Here is a 10573-nt window from a genome sequence, read left to right as displayed (position 1 = left end):
GTGGTTTCACTAGAAAGTTACACTGTTGGGGGGATAGGCTGCGACCCCCAGTGATGCCACCTTGTGGACGGATCTGCCATGTAGACGGACAGATTGAAGGAATACTAACAGCTGGCATCGCCAACTTCTCACTTGGCACAAATCTTTGACATTATACTTAAGTAGCCTTGCCATCCTGACACCTCGCCATGCCACAATAGAGATTCCTCTGAAGACTTTCAATGCCCTCCCTGTGCCCATGTGGGTTTCTGTTTTTCAGCTACCATTTGAAGTCCTGCTGCCAGGGTGAGCAGTGGACTCCACGTCCGGTCCGGTGTCACCCCAGTGAGCTCTGCCACAAGTCATCATCGTGTCTCACACTCACATCTGCTGGCTTTGGCCTTTAGGAGGTGAGTGGGTGTGCTGCCCAAAAGGGAGGTCACCAGGCCGTTTGATCCGCTGCCCTGGACTGAGGTGGGCATTTAGCTCAGAGCCGAGCGTCATTTGCTGTGCCAGGATGAGAGAAAGTCCAAGAAAACAAAGTAAGAGGTGACAGCAGGACGATAATCCATCTGAAAGGTGCCCACAGTCGGTGGCAGGCCATGGGCATTACCCTCGGCATTTGGCTGTGGACTGCCACTCCCATAAGGACACGCCAGCTGAGGGAGCTGGAAGAGACGGGGTGTGACACGATGGCCCTGCGTCTCCAGCCTTTTCCTGGCCTGCTCCCTCCAGCATAGGGTTAGGGGGGTCTGAGGGTCTGCACTGGCAGGAAGGAGGCACAAGCAAAAGGCATGTGATTACTCTGAGGAGGGTCAGTCACTGGGCGCCACTCGCCTGCGGGCACCATTGCTAAGACGCCCTCTCGGCTTGGCTCTGGGGGCTTTGGGATGACCTCTAAAGGAAAGTGCCCATCACTCCTCCTCATCCTGCGCATCCCATAATCCGATCCACTTAGCTGGCCGCTCGGCGTGCAGGTGCGGCTGCCTTTAAATTTAGCGTCGCCTGCTAATGCCATCTTAGTGAGGATTTGTAAAGCTGAGCACCGTTACTGCCCTCCTGCCAGGGGCCGCCCAAGGGGGTCTCATGTGGCTGTCCGGCCAGCCACCGTCCATCCTTGGGTGAAACAAACCCTGACCGCACTCCAGCATGTCAGAGGACCCACTTGCCAGCTAATGACTGTGCCACCACCTACCTTGGCACATTAGAGGTCAGGGCAGGCCCAGTGAGGACATTCAGTAAGGTGATGGCACCAACTGCGAGAGGCCCTATAAAAAAGCAGAAATGAGAGAGTGGCATAACCTCGCTGGAGCAAGAAAATGTCATTAGAGGCAGCAAACCATCAAGCGGGCACTTGTGGTACAAATGGCCTCACCCGGGCACAGCAAGGACAAGGGTTCAGATCTCTCTGGGCTGCCATCGGACATCGCCTCAAACACGCCCGCCATGCCCTTGATATTGCAAAACAGCAGCGGCCGGTAATGCAGCATGGGTGCACAGTAGGGGGCAGCACCGTTGATCGTCAGTCCATCCAGACACGCTAGCCTTGTGGCACAGCCTGGCAAGAACAATTCGCCTCCTCGCCCGCCATACCCACATGTTATTCCTCTATTAAGTTTCATATTCCAATGTCTGCCCGTGTCGCCCCCGGGTGGCCACAGTCCTGCGCTGTAAGCCCCAATGTTACCTTAACTCTCTGGGATTGTGGATGCCAACCTCGCCCAAGCTGTAATGTGTCTCAGGATGATGGAATGGCACTATTTAAAATAAAGAGGCTTTGTCTCATGTTACATGGCAATGGGTGGCACACCAGGACCAACCTTGGGTGGGATATGCCCACCCTGGAAATGGAAATACATGAACAGCATCATAGAACATGGCAAAGGTGCCAACCAGCCCAGCATGACACCTGAACTGTTAGGAGAGCCTGCCAACTGCACATGGCTGGACAGGCTTTGAAATGGCACTCAAACATTAGCCAATCAAGAGGCCAACCCACTGGCAGACGGGCATGCCAGCTGCCAGTGCAGACCAACACAGGTGCCATGCAGGTGTGTGCTGTGCAGGTGCTTTCTGTTTTGGAAAACGGGACTGGAATGGGGCTGGAGGCGGAACACAAGACCAATCCGCTGGCCAGTGATGCTCACTTTTTATAGCGCCTTTCTCTTACTGCACCAGTGCCATAACGCATGGCAGACCCCGACTGAAGATCCGGCGAGTCCCCCGAGACCACAATATCACCGAACAAACCCACTTAATCCACACTGGGCACGAGGCAGCAGTCCATGCCAGGGTGTGCACATCGTCACATGGAGGGGTGCCATACGTGCTGCCCTCTTCACCCCCAGCCTTCTAAATATGTCGGCTGATTTTCTTATAGGCACTGCCACCATGGTGCCCCTTTCTAAAGATGCCATACTCTGTCTACAACAGTGCACTCCTTTTCTGCGTGGACTCTGCCAGTTTTCTCAGTGTCAATGTTGGCGATGTTTCCAGCAGGTGGACGGGTCAGGTAGGCTCAGGGCCATTAACAGCAAAGGTGGGCTTAGGAAATCGATGGGTCAGGCAGGGTGGTCCTGGTCCTTGGACGGAGAAGGGGGCCACCAAATGCCTCCTCTCTTCAAAATGATTTTACTAGAAGAGAGCAGGAGAATGTCGTGGCGTCTCGAGCGGCCAAAGGCTCAGAATTCAGCGATGCCAACACGAGGGGGCACACCTGGCCATGGTGGGCAGGTCCAGTCGCGTGAGTCCGCCTCCTCGGGGGTTCCATGTGTGTGTGCGCGTGTGTGTGTGCGCTCCGCAATCTGCTCAATCCGAGCTCGACTTCCGGACGGGAAGTGCCGGAGTTGTTCTGCGGGTCGAGGGGGCAGGCGAGAACCCCAGACGGGATGCCGCCGGTCACGACACACACGTGTTCCGCGCCTTCAGCCGGCACGTGATCGCGGCCGCTCATTCTTCGGAGAGTCACGACCTCACTTCCGCGTTCGCGGGTCGCCATGGAGACGCAGGACTCTTCGGACGGGGCAGTCGGCGCGCTCGGCTCTCCTTGTTTGTGCCCCCACCCACCGCCTGGCTGGCAGGTGAACTTATTTAGGGCGGGCGCGCAGTGAACGACTCACACCAAGTGCCTCGTCCGCCTTGTGTGCTGTGGTCCGCGCCAGGTGACTGTGGGGGGCGGGGAGGGCAGGTGGGCTCGGCGACATTCAAGCGCCCAAGTAGCTGACCCCGAGGATCGCTCCATCGCTCCATCTCTCGCTTTTTTTTCTTCTTCTTCTTCTTCTTCTTGACGCGCACGGCTGGGGAGAACTTTGACCGGCGGAGCGGCGATCGTCAAGTCACCTGGAATGTCCTGCTCTCCGGCGGGGCCACGCGATAAAAAGTGCAAAGAGTGCCGCCCGTGAAAACACCTGGACAAGAAACAGGGGAGGCGGCCATTAAGGAGCCCTTCAGCTGGGGACCCCCGCGACAGCGAAGCCCTCCTTTGTCGCCCGGACTAAGCAGTTAATGAGCCTAGCGGCGCGGATGAGGACACGCGGGCTGAAGATCACCTTGTGGCTGCTGCGTCACTGACCTGCTCATGTCCGCCGCTCCGCCAGCCACCTCCGTGACACCGACAGTGGCCGTCATGTCCGCTCTGGGGGTCAACGAGCTCACGGTGGTGATAGCGACAAGTAAGTAGAGGGCGGGGGCACAGGTGCCAGTCCAGACCGGGCACACTCACCGTGTAGCAGAGGGTTACTGGGCGTAGCCGGCGGATTGGATTTCGGGACTGACCCCCTTCGTTTTTATGTCTCTTTTTATTGACTGGCGCCGCTCACCCACCTCCTCGGTGGTCGTGTTTGTCTGTTGGTACTGAGCCAGTCCTGTCTGGGTCTTAGTAAAACAACCCCCCGGGGGGTGATCTAAAATCAGGCCCGAGAACGCACCTGATGGCACTGACTGTGCCCGCCCTGTGTGGGTAAAGGTTTTGCATTCTTTAAATGTGTGGAAACAAAAAAGAAAACTCCGAGGCGGCAGCAGCAGCAGCAGCAGGCCTGGCATTTCCTATCAGCCTGTGGAATGTGGAGGGGTGATACTGGCAGTGGGAGCTCGCCTAGCACTGGGGCCCACCCTTTTCCTTGGTTGGCACTTTGAGATCGACTGTTCTGGTTAATGGACTTACTCAGTTCTAAGAGTGCCAGTCGAGTGCCACCTGGTTTGGCCGTCCACTCGGTCTGTTCTGCATTCTCAGCATAGCTGTGTCCCACAACAGAAAGCCAGTGGCACTGAACGGATGGGCACACCAAGATGTGCCACACAGGTTAATTTCTGGCTTTTCTGTTTTGCTTCGGTGTCAAATCTCCTCATAAAACCCAAATTCAGTTAAAGATGCACACATGCCCAACGGGCACAGATGTCTGTGTTAAACAGGACGTGGCACAGGGTACAGCGGCCTGATCACAAGTGGCTGGTGGCAAGGCCCATCTGTTGGTCTTTGTTTTAAATTGGCATCACGAGTGACAAGTGCTGGCACAGGTTTCTGAATGGCACTCAAGTTGTCCATTCCCTCATTCATGTCCAGAATGGTGTGCATTTCACTTCCTCCCAAAGCCACATCTCCTACTTGAGCGTTGTGGGCAGCGCTGGGCATAGGCTGGGATGCCATTAATCACAAGACAGACCACCCCGTTTGGTCTAAGAGACACTAACTGGCGTAACACGGGACGTGGACTTGATCTGGAAAAGGCAGCAGGAGATCATTGAAGCTCCACCCACACAGCCACGCCACTCACCTTGAGCCTGGCACACTGGCTCCATACCCAGCAGTCATCCCATCCAGGCTTGGCTCACACTGTCACCCTGAAATGGAGGATGACGGCTGCTGTTTGTCACACCGTGCACCATGGAAGCCGGATCAGACTGTGCCAGTGGACACCTGGGCACACGCCAGGGAACCTGTGGACAGTTGGCAGCCTGCTTAAGCATACAAACAGAATGAGCCCAAGTCACTCTGGCTTGTGTATGACACCATGGCTGGCACCATGTGTCACAAAGGTGGGTCGAAGGGCATTCAGTGCTGGGCAGAACATGTGTGGTGAAATCAATGGGGGCTCGAGGGGAGACGTTATGCCACCATTTTGGGGTCCTGCCATGTGTGCTGCTGTTTGTAACAGAAAATGGGGAGGGGGGTCAGAAGGAGGAGACCCCAAAATACAGGAACCCCACCTGACGCTCCTTGTTTTGTCCTTCCAGGCTCCTGTATGATCTTCTTCATCATCATCATGGTGCTGCTCATCATCATGTACCAGAAGGACCCGCTCTGCTGTAAAGCCAGACATACTGGGGGCAGGATGGCCAGCCAGCAGTACCCGGTAGGTGCCCAGCCTGTGTGGCCTCTTCCTTTTGATACCCGCCCCACCGGCTAGGGACAGGTGCCTGCTTTAAAGAGACACGCCGTCGGGAGGGTCCGACGCTACACGTTGGTGAGTTAGAGCCCAGCCTGTGGTGCCATGGCAGGAAACACCCGGGACACGGTGCCAGGGCATCGCACCACCCAACAGGCACAAATCTGTCAGGACGTGCAGGGAGGATGTTGGAACCCCCCACTTGCTGTAACATTGCCACCCTGGCCCGTCAATGGAGCAGCACCGCATCTTTGGACTTTCTTGCATAAATATTTTTGTTTGCCCATATGGTTGGCACACTGTATTGTACCTGTGGCACTTTAGCCACAGTATGTGCTGTAAACACACCTATGTGCTCTGCTGCCCACCTCTCTTTTATTTGTCTTCCAAAGTGTGCCGCCACAGTATGCTTGTGCCCTGGTACGGTGCACAGTGAGAGTGCCAACATCAACCCGTCACTATGGCCATCCTGCCTCGTGGTTCACCCTTGGCATTCCCGGGTTCTTGGCAAATGCAATTTACGATGGGTGGCCCTCCCAGAACACTCGTCTGTGCAGAGGGCAGTACCATCTCATCTGGGCCAGCCGCTGCTATCCATAACCGATTTGTTTTGTTGTTTGAATGGCACCCCCTACAGAATCAGTCCAATGAGTAACAGCAGCAGGCATAGAGGGGTGGGCCTGGCGGGCTAGACCCTGAGGTGAGTGCCATGGCCGTGCCAAGAGTGCCCTGGCTCAGTACAACGAGATGGCGTCAGCGGTCATCTTGATCACACGGTCAAATGTGGCCATCGGGACGCGCCATACCCTCTGTGTGGCACAAGACTGTGGCCTGGCACTGTTTAATGATTCACACTGTTTTGTGTTTCCCGGGTAACCAGATTCTGCGGTTCAGTGGGCAAAGCAATTCTTGTAAACCAGCACCCCCCCCCCAACTGACTCGTACGCTGGCCCGCTGCGAGGGTCTGCTGTTAAAGCTCGTCTACAGCAAAGAAGGCAGTGAGTGGTGCAGGAGGGGCACCAGTACCAGACAGTGGGCAACAGGGGGCACATGAGACGGGTGGAGATTCACACACTGTAGTGTTAGCTTCATAAAAGCAGTCGGGGGGCCGAGGGGGAATTAAGAGTGCAGGAGTATGGGGACTCGAGACAAAGGTGACACCAAGGCACCCGACCACTGGCGACTTACCCCTCTGCCCGCTCCCAGCAGGCCACTTTGTGGTTATGGTGGGCAGGCCGTTTGATTTTCATCTTCTTTGCATCCAAGACGCCGTCCCCGAGATCGAAAGGCACTATAAAGACAAGGAGGCCACACTTGGGCAGACGTCAGAACGCCATCCCATAATGTCTTCTCTTTCTCGTCTTCTCTTCTCAGGAGGCTCCACCAAGTTACTTCAGCAGCAGCCAGAACCTGATGAGCTCACGTGTGGACCTCCAGAGCCCCCCGATGGCGTTTGACAACCCTGAGGTGCAGGTGAGAAGGCAGGCCGTCGTAGGGGGTCTTTAGAGGGGGTCTGCCCCGCCTAGTGTTCATTAATATGACCGAGCCTGGACTGGCGATATAGCGCCTTTCACACCCATTATTATTATTAGGCAGCACCAGTCTACTACAGTATATAGCGCCTTACTCACCTTACTTCTTATTAGGCAGCACCTGCCCCGTCTGGGTTTCAGGAATGTGAGGACCCCCACTTGTCATATAGCGCCTTTCAAATCCTTTACTAACACCGCCTCTCCCTACTATATAGCCTTTCACACCCATTATTATTATTAGGCAGCACCAGTCTACTACAGTATATAGCGCTTACACACCCATTATTATTATTAGGCAGCACCTGCCCCGTCTGGGTTTCAGGAATGTGAGGACCCCCACTTGTCATATAGCGCCTTTCAAATCCTTTACCAACACCGCCACTCTCCCTACTATATAGCGCCTTTCACAAATCCTCAAGTGTGTTCAGCTGCTAACCGCCTGTCTCTGCTCCCTCTCGTCTCTCACAGGGAGGCCAGCTCTTCTTAATCGGACCCCCTGAAAGCTACCACCTGCCCCCGCTGGAGCCCCCTCTGCCACGCCTGCCATCCTACGAGAGCGTTCGCAAGAAGGACCGTCAGCGGCACATTCACAAGATGATCGCGGACCGCTTTGGCCTTGTGCCCCCCTCCTCAGCTGATGTGAGTGCCCCTTTTTCTGAAGTTGAGATTGCAGCAGTGGCTGTGCCCTCGATGGTGGGCACGTGTGTGGGAGGGCTTTTCCCTTCTCCCCCGACTTTCATGCTGTCCACGATCTTCTTATTTAGAGTGTCTGTCACCCGGCCCTGCCACCCTCATGGCGACTGCCCCTCTCATTCGTCCATGCCTTACGTTGGGCTCAGGAGTGTTTGGGTGGGGTCCCTGACGTGGGGTCGCCCGGTGGGCTGGAGCGTCGATTCAGAAAACTGCAGGGCCACGACGTCTACGTATGGCACCAAAAAGAAAGAAACACGGCAATTATGACCCAAGTCGGGTCTGTTTATTTGGACGGCTGGTGCCACTCTTGTGCAGTGCCAGAGGTGTGTGCCACGCCTGCCTTCACCTGATGGCCGTGTCTTTCAAAGAGGGTTGCTGGACGTTGGTGCACTAGGGCACACTCAGGTCTGCCCGCTGGCACAGGGCCTGCCGATGGCTCTTTAGAGAGCACGGTGACCCAGAGGCGAGTGCTGCGCCCGCCTTAAAGCTCACAGGTCTGTGGTGGCAGCCCGCTATTCCCGATTGCCCCCATGTCCCCAGCGGTGACCGTACTGGCATCAGCCAGTGTGCCCCCAGACGGATGACTGCCACTCAGGCAGAGTGACGACCCCGAGGGTGCCACGGGCCCTTGGCTGGCCAATGCCCTCATTCTTCCCTTTGTCCCATTCGGTGGACTTTATGAGGTGGTCTGTGTCTTATGGAAGTGAAGATCTGTCTGGAACGCCATCTTCAATGACCTGCTGGCCTGCCCTCCGAGGTTGGTCTGTGGCCTGGAAGTGCCCACGGATCACTCGTTGAGTGGACGGGCACCTGTCGTTTCCACAAGCAGGTTGATCTGCCCGTGCCAGTAAGAAGTTCACTGCCCTCGGCCTACGTGGCAACAAGGACCCTATTAACATTTGTGTCTTTCAGCAGCCGCCCTCCTACGAAGAGTCAATCTGGAGTTCGGTCACAGCCGAGGACGAGCACCCCGCCGGTGACACCACACATGGCACCTCCGGGAGTCCCTCTGCTTCTGAGCCGGCGAGATGAGACGTGCCCTGGGCCTGGTGACGCTGAAGCCACTCGTGTGCCAGGGAGGCCAAGCCTTCTACCAGACACTTTTTTTTTTACTTTTTATAATCAAAATGAAGACTTTGCCACCCTAACTGATCGCGCCAGGCACTGATCGGGACACGTCCAAGGTGGAAGGAGCCCAGAACTGGACAGCCGGACCCTGCGGACTGTAAACTGCAGTGGTGATCCTTTGGTACGGAGCGGAGGAGTGGCGCGCCAACGCCAAGCGCATCACGATGTCTCTGCCCGCTACACACGATGCGCTCGAGTCCAGCTGCGATTGGCCGAGGCTGAGCCCGACTGACCGACGGGTCAACAGCTGACGAGAATGCGGAACATGCCGGAACTGGCACACCAATGAACGCCACGCTCCATGCCCGGCTGCTGTGTCCTGGGTTAGGAGGTGGGCACAGCTGCCAAGCAGCGTTATGGCGGCAAATAGTCACCTGCCTTGTACTGGCTACAGGCTTGGCCTGGCACTGCCCAGCTGACAACCAGTGGAGTGCAGAATGAATCCAAGGTCAGGAGCTAGAAAATGTGCAGCAAACATGGCACAACAGAAAAGGAGCGGGCCTGATGCGTTACCACAGTGGCAGAGACGGGGCACCTCTCTCGCCATAGCCACCCGAGACGAGACGCGAGCGATTAGCCCCGCTGAATGTCTTGAAGGCTGGCACGTCGGTCTCTCCCACACTCGAAGGCCGCGGTGAGGGACACGAGACTCAACTTCTGAGTGCGGCGCTGGAGTCCCGTCAGCACAGCTCTGCTCCATCCGAAGGGGACGTCAGGGACGAGCACCGTGAGACTCCAACGGCACAGAGTGGTCCGTCGGGGTTGGGGGTCACGGCGCCGCTCAGATGTGCCACCAGCAGCAAGCGGCCCCATCAGCTCCTCCAGCACAGGACTCCTCGACGTGGGCTCTCATCCCATTTTAGACTGCAGTCTGAGCCGTCGCGCCACCCAAATGGGATTCCGTTTGACTTTCATGTCCAAACTCAATAAAATGTTGACTTTTGTATCAAATAATTGAGATGTTCAGTTTGTCAAGTGGCTGCAGTAGCCAACAGATTAATGAACAAGTGTGTGCCACCCCGTGTACCACTCGCCCATCACTCCCGCACGGCTCGGGGGGCCTGGGCACACTGACCCTAGCGTTTTATTATATGGTAGACAGAATATTAGCTTGGCAGGCTTCTCCCGTTCACATGACACACAAACGCTGGAAGGGAATGCCACTCAAGGCAACACCCGTCTGGTTTAATCTGCCAGGCTCTGTGACATTGAACCCTGGCACTGCTCGCACACGGCCCTCCTGCCACGTTTCACCAACGGGGTCCGACGTGGAGCGTGTTCAGCTGCAAGACATCTCCCACCGCCGGACTGGGGGGTTTGTAACTCGCTGGCACACCTCATCCGTCCACATGAAGCCTGGCACTGCTCCGTGCCTGCCATGTGCTCATGGATGTAATGGCAGTTGAGTCGACGGGCATTACGGACACGCAAAGCCGAACTCAAATACAGAAGAACTATCAGCAAACTACAAAATGACACATCAAGTGGCGAGCAGACCCCGGGCGAGTGACGACAGACAGACATTAACACTCACAGCAAACCATCTGGACCCTTAAAGTGGGCTCTCGGACCCTTTTAAAAATGTTAATAGATAAAGGGAAAAACCAAACATTTGTTATGGGGCCGAACATCAAGACAACGCAGCTGGTAGTGGAGCTCTGGTGTGCCAGGTGCCCTAGGCATGCCCAGCAGGCGGGATTTCGCTAGACTCACGGTGCCCGTCTGTACGTGGAGATGCCCAGTGGCTCACCGGGGGGTCAAGTTGCTTTCTTAAACTCCGAGCCTCCTTCGCATCACTGAAGCTGACCCTAAACTTTGCGTTTTTTAATAATGTCAATGGATCGCCATGGCAACCAC

At 56.0% G+C, this 10573-nt stretch overlaps 1 protein-coding gene across 3 annotated transcripts; it reads left to right on the top strand.

Annotated features, from left to right (window-relative positions):
* The first annotated feature begins 792 nt into the window (after positions 1-792).
* On the top strand, positions 793-9667 carry si:ch73-364h19.1. 3 transcript variants are annotated; one of them, XM_039740106.1, is made up of 5 exons: positions 2469-3650; positions 5212-5330; positions 6738-6836; positions 7364-7534; positions 8501-9667. In XM_039740106.1, exons 1-5 carry the CDS (start codon positions 3557-3559, stop codon positions 8618-8620), a joined length of 603 nt encoding a protein of 200 aa, XP_039596040.1. In that variant the 5' UTR covers positions 2469-3556; the 3' UTR covers positions 8621-9667. The 3 variants fall into 3 exon arrangements, 2 of the variants coding, with proteins under 2 accessions (XP_039596040.1, XP_039596041.1); XM_039740107.1 differs by having other exon boundaries at positions 2470-3650; positions 8504-9667; XR_005631082.1 differs by lacking the exons at positions 6738-6836; positions 7364-7534; positions 8501-9667 and having other exon boundaries at positions 793-3650; positions 5212-5325.
* Positions 9668-10573: the final 906 nt, after the last annotated feature.

Source organism: Polypterus senegalus, chromosome 17, assembly GCF_016835505.1.
Source record: "Polypterus senegalus isolate Bchr_013 chromosome 17, ASM1683550v1, whole genome shotgun sequence".
NCBI lineage: Eukaryota > Metazoa > Chordata > Cladistia > Polypteriformes > Polypteridae > Polypterus > Polypterus senegalus.
The sequence above is the reverse complement of the archived record's forward strand: the minus strand, read 5'-3'. Positions and strand labels throughout refer to the sequence as shown.

Bases quoted from the DNA above. Each gene is read 5' to 3' on its own strand.
- si:ch73-364h19.1 (XM_039740106.1), top strand. From the start codon at position 3,557: ATGTCCGCCGCTCCGCCAGCCACCTCCGTGACACCGACAGTGGCCGTC. The intron at 3,651-5,211 runs GTAAGTAGAGGG...TTGTCCTTCCAG, and splicing joins CACGGTGGTGATAGCGACAA to GCTCCTGTATGATCTTCTTC. The intron at 6,837-7,363 runs GTGAGAAGGCAG...CGTCTCTCACAG, and splicing joins TTGACAACCCTGAGGTGCAG to GGAGGCCAGCTCTTCTTAAT.